This window comes from Danio aesculapii, chromosome 10 (genome assembly GCF_903798145.1).
Source record: "Danio aesculapii chromosome 10, fDanAes4.1, whole genome shotgun sequence".
NCBI classification, from domain to species: Eukaryota; Metazoa; Chordata; class Actinopteri; order Cypriniformes; family Danionidae; genus Danio; species Danio aesculapii.
The window spans coordinates 43670131-43691370 of NC_079444.1; the positions used below are offsets into that span (position 1 = coordinate 43670131).

General features: G+C 36.9%; 1 protein-coding gene across 2 annotated transcripts in view; it reads right to left on the minus strand.

Moving 5' to 3' along the window:
* Positions 1-4017: 4017 nt before the first annotated feature.
* The window catches only part of mef2ca (myocyte enhancer factor 2ca), a 116170-nt gene continuing 98947 nt past the window's right edge, over positions 4018-21240 (minus strand). For both annotated transcript variants that reach the window (XM_056466346.1, XM_056466347.1), the window contains 4 exons: positions 15851-16020; positions 12882-13011; positions 11473-11596; positions 4018-9795 (listed from right to left, as the gene is read on the minus strand). In XM_056466346.1, the coding sequence (XP_056322321.1) occupies positions 9459-9795; positions 11473-11596; positions 12882-13011; positions 15851-16020 (761 nt within the window). In that variant the 3' untranslated portion in view covers positions 4018-9458. The remainder of the gene's footprint in view (positions 9796-11472; positions 11597-12881; positions 13012-15850; positions 16021-21240) is intronic.

Below are 21240 nucleotides of genomic sequence, written 5' to 3' on the forward strand. Positions count from 1 at the left end.
TCCTCAAACTTGTTTTAATTCGCATATTTATTTATTTATACTTCTTTTTTTTACAGCAGGTGAGTGTTCGGATTTGTTTAGAGCTATAAATATTAAATATAATTTTTATTTATTTTAGATGACTAGTCTTTTTACAATCTGAATATGTGCAGGGTTATTTTTGACCCTTTGGGTTAAAACAACATTATATTTAATAGAATGCAAAAATCTCGAGTATACACAACCATTTTCAACTCATTTTAAATTAGATTTCTTATCTGTGCTTGTCTATATTTGACCCAGCGTTAGGGTAAAACCCCTCAGCATTTATTTTGTGCACATAAACAGAGAATCGCCATCATTTTATAGCTTACAATTTGAGTAACAGTCGAGTTTTACTTTAAAAACACTTTCATTGCGTGGTATATCCCGATGTTTGTGCAAATTTAATTATTTACGATCCATATAAGACTATAAGACTAAATAAAATAAATGATTTAAACCCCACATATAACATTATAAATGCCGTTCGTTCCCAGTACTGGCTTGCAGTTGCAAGGACATCCGCCGTGTAAAACACATGCTGGATAAGTTGGCGGTTCATTGCGCAGTGGCGACCCCTGATAAATAAAGGACTAAGCCTTAGGAAAAATGAATGAATCATGTAGCCCTAATTAGAGTAAGGAGAATAACGTACACTGATATTTCCATCTGCACAGCCCGCGTTCTGATTAACACACACCCGGTTGAAAATCTGTGTGTGTGTGTTTGATTTCGATCAGATATCTTGACCTCATCAGGCTGATTGTGGATCAGTGTGTGGATTATATATGCATGTCTGTCTGCTGCTCATAATGGAGAGACAGCAGGTTACCGCACACACCTCTTCTTTTAATAAAGCAGACGCGCAAATTTATTTCCCCTCCAAATGCTTTTGAAATACAAAGTAAACTCTAAAATGTTAGCTTGTCGTATTTTTTTTCCAGTTTTTTTTCCAGTTATAAATTCCAGTTTCTAAATTACGCTTTTAACCCAGCGTCTGGGTTATTTGTCCACGTTTGACCCAACAACATTGGGTTACAACAACCCAGCATTTAAAGGTGCATATTAAATAGCATGTGAATGGTTGTATTTAATTTACAGTGTCAATAAATATAAAAGATTTGATCATTTTCATTGCTTTCTGTTGTCAAAAAAGGGAAAATTTGTACACACACACACACACACACACACACACACACAACACACACAGATACACACACACACACACACACACACACACACACACACACACACACACACGCGCTGTTCAAATTAAAATCTATTTTAATCTATTACAGTAAAAAAATTTTCAAGCGTATCATTCACTGGTTTAAGACGTAAAGTAAAGCGTTGCAGTCATTGATAAACTCGAATAAATCAATCTCGGTGATATTCATCCGCGATTTTAGATGATGAGAATGAGATCACAGCGCGTCTTTAGCATTTTACTTCATTTACTTCATTATCACTTCATTAAATACCTCATTATTACTTTTAAAACTTGTTCATTATTTATCGATGTATTTTACAATAGATCTATTATGTTTGTCTTTTGCTGATCGCTCGTGTGTGTGTGTGTGTATGCGTGTGTGTGTGTGTTTAGATGTGTGAGTGGTAAATATTGCAGCACAGCGACATCTGCCGACAGATTCGCTGCAACAGCAGCTGTCCATTATAGCGGATTTAACTGGAGGTTTATTCCAATAGAAATCCTTCAAATACTATAACGCAAGTATTCCCTTTAGCCAGTTCTGACCGACAGGTACAACAATAACATTATTTTTGCCACAAAGTAGTCCTGAGTGAAACGTGCTCATGTCATAAAGCAAGTGTGGATGCTTTCAGTAGATTAACTCAACTGGGTTTAAAAAGTCCCATTTAAATTTAACTGGAATTCTTTCTTTCTTCTTTCTTTCTTTCTTTCTTCTTTCTTTCTTTCTTTTCTTTCTTTCTTTCTTTCTTTCTTTCTTTCTTTCTTTCTTTCTTTCTTTCTTTCTTTCCATCCATCCATCCATCCATCCATCCATCTATCCATCCATCCATCTATCTATTATGTGTGTCCATCCATCCATCCATCCATCCATCTATCCATCCATCCATCCATCCATCTATTATGTCTGTCCATCCATCCATCCATCCATCCATCCATCCATCCATCCATCCATCCATCCATCCATCTATCTATCTATCTATCTATCTATCTATCTATCTATCTATCTATCTATCTATCTATCTATCTATCTATCTATCTATTATGTCCGTCCGTCCGTCCGTCCGTCCGTCCGTCCGTCCGTCCGTCTGTCTATCTATCTATCTATCTATCTATCTATCTATCTATCTATCTATCTATCTATCTATCTATCTATCTATCTATCTATCTATCTATCTATCATGTCTGTCTGTCCGTCCGTCCATCCATCCATCCATCCATCCATCCATCCATCATCCATCCATCCATCCATCCATCCATCCATCCTATCTATCTATTATGTCTGTCTGTCAATCCATCCATCCATTCATCCATCCATCCATCCATCCATCCATCCATCCATCCATCCATCCATCCATCCATCCATCTATCTATCTATTATGTCTGTCCGTCCGTCTATCTATCTATCTATCTATCTATCTATCTATCTATCTATCTATCTATCTATCTATCTATCTATCTATCTATCTATCTATCTATCATGTCTGTCCGTCCGTCCGTCCATCCATATATATATATATATATATATATTTTTTTTTTTTTTTAAATGCTGGGTTGTAACCCAAAGTTGGGTCAAATATGACAATTCAGGCATAAATCAGTAAGTCCACCTGAGTCCTGATCAAAACTACTAAATTGTTTAGAAAATTAGAGGATTTTAACTCTTTAATTGCCAAATTCATAAATGATGTCACAGATTTGGTGAAAAGAATGCTCAAAATGAGGTATTTCAATATCAAAAGTAATTGTAGACAGGATATTTTTTTCCCTTTTCTCACAGTCTTGGACATGTGAATGATTAGTAACAACACTGGCTTCGATGCGTTGTGTGATTTTCATTTTTTCTCCTTAATTTACTGTTGGTGGCTGTTTTTCTCCCATTGGCTTCCATTATAACCACATCTGATGGTGCATAAATACACAGCCTTTGTTTTTGTTTACTCCATGTAGTCCTGAGAGCTGAGATGCAGATTTAGATTTTCTCAGACACATCAAGGTACTGTAAGTGTGTAAAGGTCACTCACACACTCACATACACACATACACACACTTTACAGTTTTTCTCAGTGGCTTTGGCGTATTTCTCACAACACTATTCAAATTTAAATGATTAAAATGATTTACAGACCTGTTCATTTCCAATATCTACTCTAATGCACTGTAAATGCACTGATGATGGTTTATGTCTGTTTCTGTACATTTGGCGTTGGATGTTTATGCAGACGTTTGTCTATTTTAATGTGTACAGCACCAGTTTTAATGATTAAAGGAGACCTATTATGCAGAAATCACTTTTATAATGGGTTTAAACACAGTTGTGTGTCAGCAGTGTGTGAATATAACCAGCTTTTAATGGTATAAATGTATTAATTCTATTTGTTTATAATCCCTGTTGATCAAAACAGTCTGCAGAAACACTTTGATTGACATTCTCCCTTTGTACGTGTCATAAGAGGGGGAAAGCCCCGCCCACTAGTGCCCATCTCTCCATCTCATTAGAATATTATGTTAGTCTTGTTTTTGAATCTGCCACTATGTTGACACACAGGCATTTGTAGCTCCGCCCTCTTCTGCAAAAGAGCATGATCTAATTTGAATTTAAAGCGACAGTCACCAAAACACCACAGCTAGGAGCAAAGCCTAAAAGGGTCCATTTCAGAGAGTGATACAACATTATCTGTGTGCTATTTTGAGCTCTCTAGGGACACCAGAGAAATAAATAAAAAATAAGGAAAGCTAAAATAATAATAAAATAACGGTTTAAATAATAAGAGAAACACACATAATGAAAGTTTATATGGCTTTTATTTTGTCGTAGCTCACACTGCTTCGCCTCTCTGTTCAACATCGGCAAAGCCTAAAATCACATTCGGACTCATGTGGTCAACAGGTCGCAACAAATGCTCTGCATTTTTTATGAAAATATAAGCAAAATGTATTGTACATCTCTTCCACCGGGGACAGGCAAACACACGGCCCAGAGAACAGAAATGTTGTTAACACGGCTCGCAAATATCAACAACATTTACAAGAGAATCGGTGTATATCTGAAGTCAAAAACCTGGGCTTTCATCGATTCCCAACGCCAACAAGAACCTGCAAATCCTGCGTTCTCTATTTACATAAATAGGTTGAACCTGCAACACGACGACGTCAGTGATCACATACAGTTGAAGTCAAAATCATTCGCCCTCCTGTGCAATATTTCCCAAATGATGTTGAACAGATTCAGGAATTTTCACAGTATTTCCTTTAATATTTTTTCTTCTGGAGAAAGTCTTATTTTATTTCGGCTAGAATAAAAGCAGTTTTTAATTGTTTTAAATCTATTTTAGGGTCAATATTATTAGCCCCCCTTAAGCAATATTAGTTTTGGATTGTCTCCAGAATAAACCACTGTTATACAATGACTTGCCTAATTACCCTAACTTTACCCTAATTAACCTAGTTAAGCCTTTAAATGTCACTTTAAGATGAATACTAGTATGGTGGGGAAAGCGAGGCTTCGTGAAACACTGAAACAGTCGAAGCAAATGTGTTGAACTATCTCTACAGTGACACCTAGTGGTCATTTTCATGTATTGCTCTGGAACAGCTTTAGAAACTAAACAGTTCCACAAATTAAGGTATTAAACCCCATGATGAAGAGTTCAGGTTTCAAGTGATTTAGTGAAGCGATGACAGTTTCAGACTAGCATGCAGAGATAATGCGTTCAAATCCAGGGTAATGCAGCTATAGACGTTTTTAAATGCTCTGTTCTTGTAACGTGTTTTGTTTTAACATTGATCTGACATCCGAATGAACATTTGTGAATAAATATGTCTCGTTTTGGTCATAAAAAAGTCACATTAATTAAAATTATTAAAATAGTCAAGATTTGAACTGTTACCGCACATTCACATGGGGCTTCAGGATCAATGCTTAACAGAGGGCGTGTCTGAACTTGGGGCTGACGTGATTGTCATTGCAGTGTCAGCCAATGAAATTTATCCGCAATCGGCTACTGTCTAAGCTGGGTTTTTTGCATAAAGCGATCTGATTGGCTGACGCTTCCGTTGGCGCTTGAAAAGTTGACAAATTTCCAACTTCTGCAGCGAGCAACATCGCTGAAGCAGCGCCGTCGGATCCACAATTCAGTTCTGCAACGCTTGATGTCACCCATTCAAAGAATGGGAAGCGTGCGTTACTCTGTGCACATGCATGGTCCACTAGACTACATGATATAGAGGTTTATCTATGATCCTGGCAGGCAAACGCAGATTCACCAGGTCTCGAAACGCTTCTGAAACGACCAATGTTTTGTATCGCTTTAGTCACATGACCCGGTGGTTCAAATCATCTTAGTCATGTGACCTGGGTGTTTCAAATCATCTTAGTCATGTGACCTGGATGTTTCGAATCATCTTAGTCACATGACCTGAGTGTTTCGAATCATCTTAGTCACGTGACCTGGGTGTTTCGAATCATCTTAGTTGCGTGACCTTGGTGTTTCAAATCATCTTGGTCATGTGACCTGATGGTTTCGAAACATGCAGGTCCCATGACTAAGGTGAATCACCTTAGTCATGTGACCTGAGTGTTTTGATTCCTCTTAGTCACATGATCTGGGTGTTTCGATTCCTCTTAGTCACATGATCTGGGTGTTTCGAATCATCAGAGTCATGTGACCTGAGTGTTTCGATTCCTCTTAGTCACATGATCAGGGTGCTTCGAATCATCTTAGTCACGTGACCTGAGTGTTTCGATTCCTCTTAGTCACATGATCTGGGTGTTTCGAATCATCTTAGTCATGTGACCTGAGTGTTTCGATTCCTCTTAAGTCACATGATCTGGGTGTTTCGAATCATCTTAGTCACGTGACCTGAGTGTTTCGAATCATCTTAGTCACGTGACCTGGGTGTTTCGAATCATCTTAGTCACGTGACCTAGTGTTTCGAACCATCTTAGTCACGTGACCTAGTGTTTCGAACCATCTTAGTCACTTGACCTTGTTGTTTCAAAACACTTTAGTCACGTGACCTGGTGTTTCGAACCATCGTAGTCATGTGATTTGAATGTTTCGGATCATGTTTCGATGCAGTGTTTCGAAACACTTGTGCTTCGGGATCTCGACACTGTATCCAAACGTCATTTTCACGTCAGCCATCCCTAGATACCTAGTGTCTTGAACAATATCTAGTCAAATGTTATGTGCTCTCATCATGGCAAAGATAAAAGAAATCAGTGATTAGAAATGTTTATGATGTTTAGAAATGTGTTGAAAAAAAATCTCTCCGTTAAACAGAAATTGGGGAAATAAATATTCAGGAGGGCTAATAATTCTGACTTCAACTGCACATTTGCAAGTGAGCATCGGGTATTTATTACTGAGAGACACGTCAACGCCTCTTTTTAATAGTTAATAATAATAATTACGCATAATATATTACTGAAACTAAAAAGTAGCTTTACCAAACAAGAGTACCAGACTTCTCTTTTAAATCCTGTATGCATACATACACGCGTCAGGTGTAGTTTTAACATTTTTTATTTATTTATTTTTTTTTACCCCACACGTGGCACAAGCGATGCGTATCCTTTTGCCCCGCCCCCCAAAAACTCCAAAATCACAAACACGCCCCCCGCCCCGTATACCTGATATATATATCTCATTTGTAATACTTTAATGCAGCACGCACACTCCGCAGAATAAACACACATACAGTCTTGTGAATAAGTTTGTGCACCCTGTGTAATTCTGATTATTTTTTTACATTATTAGGACATGAAGCATGATTTGATCCATGGAAAGGTGTTAAAATTTGGGATATAAGACCCTCAGATGAAGGACAGTATATAGCATTGATGAAAATTAATATATTTTCTAAAATACTCCTAACATGAACACAAAAAATAAATAAATACAAATAAAAACATAATGAATTTCATGAATTTCCATCTTTTTCACGGTGGCTCAGTGGTTAGCACTGAGAGAATGTCGCTGGTTCGAGTCCCAGCTGCACCATTTGGCATTTCTGTGTGGAGTTTGCATGTTCCCGTGTTGGTGTGGGTTACCTCCGGGTGCTCCGGTTTCCCCCACAATCCAAACACAAGCGCTATAGGTGAATTGAATAAACTAAATTGGCTGTAGTGTATGAGTGTGTGTGTGTGAATGAGTGTGTATGGGTGTTTCCCAGTACTGGATTGTGGCTGGAAGGGCATCCACTGTGAAAAAAACATGTGCTGGAATAGTTGGCGGTTCATTCCGCACTTCAGACACTATATTTTTAACCACGCCCCTTTTACCGTTAGTTGAGGGAATTACGTGCAAAAAGAAAGCTCCGCCCCCTACTCAATATTCCGTTTCAGTACGATGTACATCACCATACTCAAATAAAAGCCTCATTTATATGAAGCCTCAACATATATGAAGATTAAGGTCATTAGATTGTTTTGTTGTATAATGTCTGAATACGGTGAGGCTCGAAATTAAATATGGGAGGTGCAAACTTTATCACAGTGCCGTTTTTCAGCATTGTTCAAGGCGCTTGCTCATAGATTAACAATAAGATCAACAGATTTTTTTTTGCATTACGTCTGAATATGAAAAAGCTTGAAATCCAATTTATAGGGGGTGCAAATTTTTTTCACAGTGCCATTTCTCAGCATTGTTCAGGACATCACCTCGTATATGACGAATAAGGTCAATAGATTTATTTTTTGTTGTATTACGCCAGAATACAGTGAGGCTCAAAATTCAATATGGGGGGGTGCAAACTTTATCACAGTGCCGTTTGTCAGCATTGTTAATAAGCTAAATAGATTTTTGTTTGTATTACGTAATGTGAAAAAGCTTGGAATTCAATTTATGGGGGGTGCAAACTTTTTCACAGTGGTGTTCAAGATGCCTGCTTGTATATGGAGAATGAGGTCAATCGATTTTCTGTATTATGTCCAAATACGGAATATATATAGAATGACTATGGAAAAGCTTGAAATTTGTACTATGTTCGAATACGGAAAATCTTAAAATTTAATATAGGGGGTGCAAACTTTTTCACAGTGCCCATTTTCAGCAATATTCCTACTCATATATGAAAAGTAAGGGCAATAATTTTTTTTTCGTATTACATTCGAATACGAAAAAAGCAATAAATTCAATATATGAGGAGTGCAAACTTTTTCACAGTGGTGTTCAGGACGCCCACTTTGTATAAAGTATAACGTCAATAAATTTTTTTTTTCCTATTATGTCTGAATATGGAAAAGCTTGAAATTCAATATAGGGGGTGCAAACTTTTTCACAATGCCGTTTCTCAGCAATGTTCAAGATGCTTGCTCATATATGAATAAGATCAATATGTATTACATCTCAATATGAAAAAGCTTGAAATTAAATATATTGGGGGGGGGGGGGTGCAAACTTTATCACAGTGCTGTTTTTCAGCATTGTTCAAGACGTCTGCTCGTAAATGAGTAAGATCAATAGACTTTTATGCATTACGTTCGAATACGGAAAAGCTTGAAATTCAATATGGGGGTGCAAACTTTTTCACAGTGCCGTTTTTTTAGCAGTGTTCAAGATGTCCGCTCGTAAATAAGTAAGATCAATAGATTTTTATGCATTACGTCCGAATACGGAAAAGCTTTAAATTCAATATGGGGGGTGCAAACTTTTCAGCGTTGTTCAGGATGCTTGCTCATCTATGAATAAGGTAAATAGATTATTTTTTTTGTATTACATCTGAATATGAAAAATCTTGAAATTCAATATATGGGGGGTGCAAACTTTTTCACAGTGGTGTTCAAGATGCTTTCCTGTATATGAAGAATAAGGTCAATCGATGTATTACGTCCAAGTACGGAATATATATGAAATAAATATGGAAAAGCTTGAAGTTTGTACTACGTCTGAATACAGAGAAGCTTGAAATTCAGTATGGGGGTGCAAACTTTATCACGTTTTTCAGCAGTGTTCAGGACACCCACTCGTATATCAATAATGTCAATAGATTTTTACGTATTACGTTCGAATATGGAAAAGCTTGAAATTCACTATTATGGGGGGTGCAAACTTTTTCACAGTGCCGTTTTTTAGCAGTGTTCAGGACGTCTGCTCAAATATGAAGAATAAGGTCAATCAATTTTATTTATTTATTTTTTTGCATAGTGTCCGAATATGGAAAAGCTTGAAACTCAATATATGGGGGGTGCAAACTTTTTCACAGGGCTGTTTGTCAGTGGTGTTCAGGACGCCCAGCCCTCAGACAGACGCATGCGCTTGACGGACGGGCTCTGGCGCTCATTTTCAGCCGCTCTCATCAGTCCCACAGGCGAGTGGAAGTTTGCACGGTGTTCGTCGCGGTCGCTGCCGTCGTACGAGCTGCCGCAGCTGCTGAGACTGTCCACCGGGGAGCGCCCTGAGTCCTGCCGCAGCGGGGTCTGCTGGGGGACGCCGTACAGCCCCGGGGTCCCGCTCGCCCGGTCCCGCGGAGGAGACACCGGCTCCGACTTAATGTGCAGGCTCTGATTGGACGGCAGAGAGAGGGCGGAGCTCTGGCACAGCTGAGCACTGCTGCAGTTCCTGTGGGAGAAAGCAGGAAAAAAATGAAAATTAGAAAATTCAGAGTAATTTTGAGTGTGTTGCAGCCAAATCATCAAACTTTGTTTATATTAAAAGATGTCGTTTATTTGGTCGTTAAAAACATTTAACCTTTTTTCTTAGTAGTTTTGCAAATCAAATTTTAAAATAGAAAAATGGTAATTAAAAATGTATAATAATAATTCAAAAAATGAAAAAAGGGGCGACGCAGTGACGCAGTAGGTAGTGCTGTCGCCTCACTGCAAGAAGGTCGCTGGTTCGAGCCTCGGCTGGGTCAGTTGGCGTTTCTGTGTGGAGTTTGCATGTTCTCCCTGCTTTCGAGTGGGTTTCCTCTGGGTGCTTCGGTTTCCCCCACAGTCCAAAGACATGCGGTACAGGTGAATTGGGTAGGCTAAATTGTCCATAGTGTATGAGTATGAATGAGTGTGTGTGGATGTTTCCCAGAGATAGGTTGCGGCTGGAAGGGCATCCGCTGCGTAAAACATGTGCTGGATGAGTTGGCGGTTCATTCCACTATGGTGATACCGGACTAAGGGACTAAGCCGAAGGGACTAAGCCGAAAAGAAAATTAATGAATGAATGATAAAAAAATAAAAATAAAAAATATAATATATATTATTAAATTATTATATATATATATTAAAATAATAAAAAAAGGTTTTAAATATATTTTAAAATAACACATTCTTTATTTTATTGCATCTTACAAAACTTCCTGACCTTAAATATTTAAATAAAATGTAATTAATAATTTTTTTTAAAATAGTAAACTGTTCATTTAAAAAAATATAATTTTTTTTAAATAGTATATATTTTTAAATAATTAAATAGTCAATTTTAAAATAACACATTCTTTATTTTATTGCATTTTACAAAACTTCACGACTTTACAATTTAAATTAAATTTGATTTAATTTAATTATTCGAATTTTAAAATAAAAAATAAAAAATAAATATACAATAAAAATAAATAAATAAATAGTTTATTAAATAATTTTAAAAACAAAATGTTAAAATAACATATTTTTATTTCAGATCTCATACAATAATTTAAAATGTGGTCTAATCCTGTGGTCGGAGTGAGTGTCAGAGCTGACATTGTGCGATGTTGGGGAAATGAATTGAATGGGTTATATGCACAGCTAGTGTTGTTCAGCCAATGATGAACTTCCGGTGAAATCTTAATGTGACTATTTTTAATTTCATTAGGTTGCAGCAGGTTTTACGGCATCAATGTTGTAATATAATGAAAATATAATCATTTAAATAGACTTAATCGTCCATTTGGTTGATAAAGCGTAAACAGAGACGAAAGACCGTTTAAACATTAGCATTAGCAGCAGGTCAGTGCAAAAACTCCATTGAAAATACTGGAGTAAAATTAATTTCCATATTTTAAAGACATGGTGTGGAAAAATATAACTTAATGCGGTGCTTCTTATTTGGTCTGATGCTCACTTTATATTTATCTCAGCCAGGCTGTGAAGATCACTGGTTTTTAAAGAAATCAGATCTTAAATGCTGCAAATTTTGCTGTGAATTTTCTATGGGATGACAATTCACCAGAAGCCCTGGGGCTGACTGACTGAAATGTAAAGTCCATGTGCATATACTCCATTGAAATGTGTTGAATTGAACTGAATTTAGCGTGCCACTCACCCCAGATGCCCCAGGCCAGAATGCTGCATGTTCTGCTGCCAGCCGGTCATGGAGCCCAGATGAAGAGACGCGGAGCTGTTAAACGCAGACAGAGAGGACAGATCTCCACTGCTCAGAGAATATTCTGGAGGATCGAATCAGAAGAAAAACTGTGTTAATGCAACAGATCTGAAAAGGAGAAATGCTGAGGCAATGGCGCCACCTGCTGGACACATCAACACTCACACAAATCTGAACATCATCTGAACATTAATATGAACGTTGAGTTTTCAATAGTGCTTGAGGTATATTGTGTTATATTACAATCACAATTACAAATAACTTGTAAAGAAATCAAGAAGGACAACACTTTCAGAGTTTTCACAGACAAACTTAAATACCAATAAAGTCAAATAAATAATTATTACAAAGCATTTTCAAGTGCATTAAGAATTATCGGTGCATCCTTAATTTCTATATTCTAGTGCTGGGCAATAATTAATCGCATCCAAAATAAATATTAATATTAATAATACTAATATTTTGACATAATATATGTGTGTAGTGTGTATATTTACTATGTACATATATATATATATATATATGCCTGGTCTGATGAGTCTCCATTTCTGCTGCCACATTCAGATGCTCGGCTCAGAATTTGGCCTCAACAACATGAAAGCATGGATCCATCCTGCCTTGTATCAGCGGTTCAGGCTGGTGGTGGTGGTGTAATGGTGTGGGGGAGATTTTCTTGGCACACTTTGGGTCCATTAGTACCAATTGAGCATCGTGTCAACACCACAGCCTACCTGAGTATTGTTGCTGACCATGTCCATCCCTTTATGACCACAGTGTCTCCATCTTCTGATGGCTACTTCCAGCAGGTTAACACAGCATGTTATAAAGCGTGAATCATCTCAGACTGGTTTCTTGAACATGACAATGAGTTCACGGTACTCAAATGGCCTCCACAGTCACCAGAGCTCAATCCAATAGAGCACCTTTGGGATGTGGTGGAACGGGAGATTGGCATCATGGATGTGCAGCCGACAAATCTGCAGCAACTGTGTGATGCTATCATGTCAATATGGAGCAAATCTCTGAGGAATATTTCCAGTAGCTTGTTGAATCGCTGCCATTAAGGATTAAGGCAGTTCTGAAGGCAAACGAGGGTCAAATCTGGTACTAGTAAGGTGTACCTAATAAAGTGGCCAGTGAGTGTACATAATAACTATAAATATATATAATACACACAAATATTATGTCAAAACAAACTTGTCTTTTGGATGTGATTAATCCTTTGCCCAGCACTAATTATGTTATTAAGTAAGCAGTGATAGTGTGTGTGTGTGTGTGTGTGTGTGTGTGTGTGTGTGTGTGTGTGTGTGTGTGTGTGTGTGTGTGTGTGTGTGCGCGCGCGCGTGTACCTGTCCCATATGAGGTATTGATGGCAGACGGGTATCCGCCCATCACTTCTCCAGGTAGAGTGGGCGTGGCCACAGACACCACAGGTGTGCTGAGAGACTGAGCTGACTGAGAGCTGCTGATTCGCTGATTCTGGAGAAAACAAACAGCACATTTACTACAGAAGCAGGACAAACAACACACCTGTCAGACCGGCTGACCAATGAGACAGCATTACAGTACTAAACACTCATCTAACACATCCACTGTCGCTACAGGAACCGTTACAGACTACAGTCCCCACGGCGGAATGACATTAGACACATTCGGGTGTGTTCGTAATCATACAGTGCTCAGCATATATCTCAGAAATCTCTCTTTTAAATTCATATATTTTGATAGGAAGCTATACATTATTATATCTGTGCATATAGATTAGATTAGTCCGTACTGAAGCCAACTCTGGAGCTAATCGAACAAAATGACTTATGATAAAGGTCTAAAAACTAGCACAGCCAAACTCAAAACAAAGCTTTTTGCTGCTTGTTGAAACTACTTATTTAAAATGAGCTGAATCAACACAATTCCTGAGATTTATTTGGAACAACTTAAGTGTTTATGTTCAATCCACTTAAATTTGTAAACAAACAATTCATTTAACTTAATCGATTTGTGTTGGGACAACATGAAGGATTTGTGTGAACCCGGCATTGTTTACAGAGCAAATGTTAGAGAAAAATACTAAATACAAATAAAAATAAAAATAGAAAAGGAGGGAAAATCAAGAGAAGCAAAAAAAATTACAAATTTTAGTTGAAATTTTGTAGTTTGTCATTTTCTTGCAATATTTTGCTTGATTTTAATTGTATTATCTTTTACTTTCTGAATATGTTCGGTGACTACAATATTATATATTGATTAATATATTAATATATATTAATAAATATATCTATTTAATAAATCTGTTTTGTTTAAATGCACCAAAATACATTGCCTATATTCACTGAGAAATGGAGGAAAATAATCATTTTCAAAATGGAGTGTACTCAATTATGCAGAGCACTGTATATGTATACTACACCCTAATTCGCATACTTAAAAGTATCTACTAAAAGTATCTACTTTTTTTGTGAAGAAAAAATAATTTGAGTAGATATTTTTACATAATCAAAATAACCTTATATCAAAGGATAAAAAACAAGATTATTTTGCCTGTTTTAAGGAAAAAGTCACTTAATTATGACATTATTTGTTTAAAATAAGAAGTATGTAAATTATATCAGTTGTATAATTATATAGATATTTGGACTAGAAACCAAACAAAAACTATAGGTAAGAAAAGCACTTGTGCAGTGTACTGTTTTTCACATACTATATAGTAGGGAAGTGTGCAATTTCAGATGCAGCCATCGTACACTATTCTATGCTATTTTACAGTATAAATAGTGTAAGTAGTGCATTCACACTAAAAATTCTAAAAAGATTAAGGGCACTGTAAATAACCAGACGATTCACTTATTTCACCCATAACAGATAATGTTGTAATGTTAAACATCGTCATTGACATTGTTATAATCACTACTACTACTATTACCAATTTCCCTAATAGCTAAAAAACAAGCAACAATATTGAGCCACATTATAATATGTTTTACGTTTAAGGCCAACTAAAAGAAAGAATTCACGAACTACTTTAAAGAATGAAATTGAGTGAAAAATGAGAAAATAAGTTACTACATAATAACTGATTGAAGCTATTTGGATTAGTTTTTACAGTGCAGTATTACTTACCAGCAACATGTCAACATCCTCCGACTGGTGTGCAGTTAAAAAAAATACAGTTCGAATTAGTTCTAATTTATGGCATGTGCAGCATGTGCAGTGAATCTATCTCAGCGTTCTCACATGAAAGAAATACTTCAGTAATTTATAGCAACTACTATGTTGTTTTTGAACCACATTAGTGAAGTATAGTAAAGTGCTTGGATTCTAGTGTTGCTATGGTAACGCAACAACAATGGTAATATAAACAAATTAACCTGTTTTGGTGATTCTATAGTTGCTATAGTAACACAAGAACAATGGTAATATAAACAAATTAATTTATTGTGGTGATTCTATAGTTGCTATGGTAACACACCTATAGTAACGTGATTCTATAGATGCTATGGTAACACAACTATAGTAACGTAAGCAAATTAATCTGTTGTGGGAATTCTATAGTTACTATGGTAACACAACTATAGTAACATAAGCAAATTAATCTGTTGTGGGGATTCTGTAGTTGCTATGGTAACACAACAATAGTAACGTAAGCAAATTAATCTGTTGTGGTGATTCTACAGTTGCTATGGTAACACAACTATAGTAACGTAAGCAAATTAATCTTTTGTGGTGATTCTACAGTTGCTATGGTAACATAACTATAGTAACGTAAGCAAATCAATCTGTTGTGGTGATTCTACAGTTGCTATGGTAACACAACTATAGTAACGTAAGCAAATTAATCTGTTGTGGTGATTCTATAGTTGCTACGGTAACACAACAACAAAGGTAATATAAACAAATTAATCTACTGTGGTGATTCTATAGTTGCTATAGTAACACAAGAACAATGGTAATATAAACAAATTAATTTATTTTGGTGATTCTATAGTTGCTATGGTAACACAACTGTAGTAACGTAAGCAAATCAATAAGCAAATTAATCTGTTGTGGTGATTCTATAGTTGCTATGGTAACACAACTATAGTAACGTAAGCAAATTAATCTGTTGTGGTGATTCTATAGTTGCTATGGTAACACAACTATAGTAACGTAAGCAAATTAAACTGTTAAGCCACCCCCACAGTGACACTAAAGAAACTTGAATCTTTTTCTTGCATTTCTGCAGCACAAAAACTCTTCGGTGGACCCGCAGCCAAGAGTTTTCTCATATTAAACCCTACTATGGAGGAGTTTCTACAGCTTGTGTCATTTGTTGTAAACTTACGATTGATGGCATGGTGTTCTTGGCTCCGGGCGGGATGAGCACGCGCAGGTCAGGTTTGCGGCTCAGGCTCATGTTCATAGACGGAGGAGATTTGGCCTGCAGGTTCTTGCTCATGTTCCCTGGAGAGACCAGCAGACCAGGGGAGTTGCGGTGGTTTCCGTAGCCGTTTCCTATGGGACGACCAGACACTCATCAGACTCTATAAAACACCTCGAAGATAAATCAGAATTATATGTCCTCCTGAATTATTAGGAAAGTAGATTTTGTTCAACACATTTCTACACATAATAATTTAATAACTCATAGGCTGCATTTACACTGCAGATCTTGATGGTCAATTCCGATTTTGTGACTGTATCCGATTTTTTTGATGACCTGCTTGCAACATATTTTAAAAGTGACTCGAATCCGATCGTCTGCATTTACACAGCACACGGCAAAGGCGCAATGTCCAGGAAAAAAAAGAGCGGGCGCTGACTAACAGCTGATAATTAAAGAGTGCTCTCTTCTCTATTGCTGTATGTAATCTGTTCGCAGCTTTTGAATAGCTCTTTTACTATAGTTCATGACAGAAAGGTTCTCATCTGGCCATCTTCTTTTGATATATAGGCTTTTTTTAAAACCTTTAGGCATCTTAATGTCATGTCCATGGTGTGATTTATGCACGTGATGTATGCACTAGTTTATATTAGTTACGTGGCGGACATTGCGCTCTCTCGCTCTCGTTAACATGCTTAAATACCTGCATTTTACATTGGTTACTAATGTTCCAGATCCTTTATTTTAATTTACAGCAACAACAACAATGATTATAAATAAGATAATAATAAATAAATTAATAAAAATAGTAATAAATATTTTTATTTTCAGTTAATATTAAAGTTTTTAATAAAATTATACTATATTTTATTATTATATTTTTCAACTATTTATAAATATCTATTTTTATAATACTATTATTATTCATTCATTCATTTTCCTTCGGCTTAGTCCCTTTATTCATCAGGGGTCATCACAGTGGAATGAACCGGTTTAGGGGTGGGGTTAGGTGCCACGCCTCCTTTTTGAAATCGTACAATTTCGTATGACTGAACTCGTACGAATTAGCCACCAAACTGACGAAACGTAAAATACTTACGTTTTCTCGTGAGATCAGGCTGCAAACTCCACACAGAAATGCTAACTGACCGCGCCGCCCATTATTATTATTATTATTGTTATTATTATTATTATTATTATTATTATTATTATTATTATTATTATTATTATCATTATTATTATTACTATTATTATTATTATCAATATTATTATTATTATTATTATTATTATTATCATTATTATTATTATCATTATTATTATTATTGTTATTATTATTATTATCATTATTATTATTATTATTATTATTATTATTATTATTATTATATTATCATTATTATTATTATTGTTATTATTATTATTATTATTATTATTATTATTATTATTATCAATATTATTATTATTATAATTATCAATATTATTATTATTATTATTATTATTATCATTATTATTATTATTTTTATTATTATTATTATTATTATTATTATTATTATCATTATTATTATTATTATTATTATTATTATTATTATTATTTATTTGTATTTTATTTCTAAAATGTTTGGATCATGAACATTTCTGTGATCTAAATCTGACTGCTGTCACAATTTTTGATAAATCTATTTAAATAAAAAAATCTTTCATGTCACATTTCATTAAATCTGTGGTCGTTTTCATGATATTTCGCCGTTTTGTAGATATTTTATGTTTCCAGCAACAATATTATTTCTGTGGTCGTTTTGAAGACGTCGTCAGCAAATCATTGCCATCTGTCACAGCAGGAAAAATCATCGAGAACAAAAAAAAGGACATAAAAAAGCACAAACGCTGCCAAACGTCGTAATGTTCAGAATCAGTCTTATATATTTTCCCTTCCTCCAGCACTGAATGCTAATAACAGACGAGCATCTGGAGGAATAAAAGCTGCTCAGAAGATGATATTACTCTTCTGTCGTGTATATTTTCTTTGATTCTGCTTCATTTGAGTCTGTGCACTGATGAACTGATGCTGACAGACATACAGACACTTTAATCCTGCAAACCTCACAGTGAAAAAGCCATTTCACTCCATGAATGAAAACCCAGATGTAAAATACTATGGTAGTTTACATTAAATACAATAGTAAAGTTTATTATACTGTTTATATTATAGTATTTACAGTTCAGTCAGAATTATTAGCCCCCCTTTGAATTTTTTTACAAATATTTCCCAAATGATGTTTAACAGAGCAAGGAAATGTTCACAGTATGTCTGATAATATTTTTTCTTCAGGAGGAAGTCTTACTTGTTTGATTTCGGGCTAGAATAAAAGCAGAATACATTTGTTTTTTGCCTGACTCATTTTCAGTCATTACCGGTCGGGTGCATTTTAATATCCGGGAGTGTGTTCTAATTCTAAAACTGTGCAATACTGCCTTCAAATGGCGTTCACTTGTATTGCATCATTAATTTACTCCCTTGCGGGCCGTATGAAAGTGTTCAGCGGGCTGCATATAGCCCGCGCGCCGTAGTTTGCCTACCTCTGTATTAGAGCAAAGTTATTGGTGATAATTAACCCACATTACCAAAAATAACTGCAAACAAAAGAAAGCAGGTGAAAAACATTCTGTGTGCGATAGTGAAATGATGATCACGTGCACACGGTTAACATTAGGCCCAGTAATAATCTGCTCAAACAATGGTAACAAGCAAAAGCGGCAACAGCTGTTGCATACTAAAAATCTGCAGCTCTCTAGAAACAGCAGGACTGGGTGCACGTGCACCGCTTTTTTCCAATCTATTTCAAAGAGAAACGATCGCACCAGTTGCGTTTATGCTGGAGCATTCATTCACAAAGAGATGTAAACAGGGCTTGACATTGACACCCACAGACAGACACCCACGCTAGCCACTTTGGCTGGTTGAAAATAGTTGCCAGAGCTGCCTCATCCCTAAAGATTAGAATTTTAGTATAAGACATAAGCAGGTCCTACAACAGCCAACCCACTCCGAGCTGGTTTCGAACCGGTGACCTTCAGCATGGGAGTCGGTTGCTCTACCAAGGAGGCTAAAGATAATGGCCTCTAGCATCTGTCGCTAGAGCACCTTTAGAGGTCAGAGGAGTGAGGTTTACCTGCACATCTGTTACTAGCTGGCCTCCGTTACACTCAGCCCCCTAAACCTCACTCCCATCCGGGTCACGGCACCAATGTAACCCCCGCCGGTACTACACCAACCAACCCGCTTTGAGCTGGGATCGAACTGGCGACCTTCCGCATGGGAGTCGGTTGCTCTAATAAGGAGGCTAAAGACCATGGCCTCTAGTGTCTGTCACTAGAGCACCTTTAGAGGTCAGAGGAATGAGATTTACCTGCACAGCACTTACTAGCTGGCCTCCATTACACATGCGAATGTGCTCTTAGAACCGAGAAGCAGCATGATTTATAACTTTTCGCACGAGCAAAAGAAAGCAGCTGAATACTGAATGAGAGGATGATCAGGCCCACTTTGACGTTGTGAGCGAGACACAGCTGATGTGATGTGCGTGAGTGCTTAACAGCTCCCGTTTCCTTGCGCAAAACTACCATGCCAGCATTAAAGGGCACCTATGGTAAAAAATCTACTTTTCAAGCTGTTTGGACAGCCATATGTGCATGTATGGTGTATAGACCGTCATATTGGGGTGATATAAACACACCCAGTGCTTTTTTTTCAATTCAACAACATAAAAAACGGTGGACCAATTGGAGCGGTTTTCAAACCAACCGCTACTTTACGTAGGAGTGCGGTCCCCCCACCCACCAATATTGATTGACAGGCGTGTCATCATATCCTCAGTTTGTTAATTCACGTCCGCCATTTTCAGCGTGAGTCGAAGCGATATCACTAAAGGAACACGCTAGCTCTATTTTTAGATGCAAGGCTCATTGGGCTCAACATAAGACCAATATTCTCCACATTATCGCTCTAATCGGAATTATTGGTTGTATCTTTAGGTAGGTTTGCAAACATGTGTACTTCTCATTGAGTCTACCTTATACTTCAGCCGTTTGCACTTCTCGCGATCCCAGAAGCTCCCTGTGATCTTAACTAGCATGCGTTTTAGAATTCTAATCATAGGTTTCTATCAGGGTACACTCAAGTCGATGACTGGGCGCTGCGGACCGCTGCAGAAACCTATGTTTAGAATTCAAAAATGCGTGGCACGACGATTCGGGACACTTCATGTTTCTGCCGCGCCACAGAGAGTGTCTGGTGTGCCGTGTCGCGGCTTCGAGCGGTGCATCCGCTGCCTCAGTCAAAGTTAATTCAGTGTGCGTGGTTATTAGTTTCTGTGTACAAGCTCGGCACTTGAAACTAGCACACAGTTGGCTGTAAAACTGTACAAAGACACAAATGATTTTGTACTCTCCGCATGGTCTGTGTCAGAGTCGTACATGTACGACTGAATGGAGATCCTCTCACTCCTGCTCCTTCTCCGTCTGCCTGTCAGACTCTGTTGCAAACACAGAGCGGGTGAGCTCATGGCCCCGCCCCCTTGTTACGTTGGGCGGGAAGCCGAAACTAATTTACATGTGAAGCAACACACCCCTAAATCAGTGAGCTGTGGACACGCCCCCAACATGACACTTTTTAACACATTATAATAAAACAATCTGAATTGTGTTTTAAACTGAACCTAAACTGGCACACTCAGAAGAACCAGAATATTAATATTAAATCATAAAAAGAGGTAAACTATGTGCCCTTTAAATGATCCCCACAACAGATTAATCTGTTTATATTACCATAGTTATGATACAGCAACTATAGAATCAAGACCACAACAGATTATTAGCATGTTCTTCACTACAGTACGGTTTAAAAACACTACAGTATTAACTGTGCCTTACTATAGTATTTTTAGTTTTTCTGTATGGCAGATTTCTGTATGTTCAGTGTTGAAATCGCAGCCTCAGATCTCCACGTTTCCTCTCTGCTAACAGAGGTGTTGACGGCCTCATCGTATTCAAATTCACCATGTTTTTATGAAACGCTTCTTTAAATAAACTATTTAAGACGACGATTCACCGCAACATCCTACAGCGGTGCGCTGGGCAAACATCCGCAGAGGAACAAACTGAGCCAAGGGAGACTTTGAATCAAATCTGTGTGTACTGAGATCAGTGCTAAAATGGCTAAATACATCATTAAACTACATATTTCTTCTCTTATTACTGTGTGAAAGTAATCAATCAATGAGGAGTTTAATTGCTCGACTTAATACTGCATAAAAATATGCATAAAGTATTTAAATCTGAGACAAATAGAGCCTTTT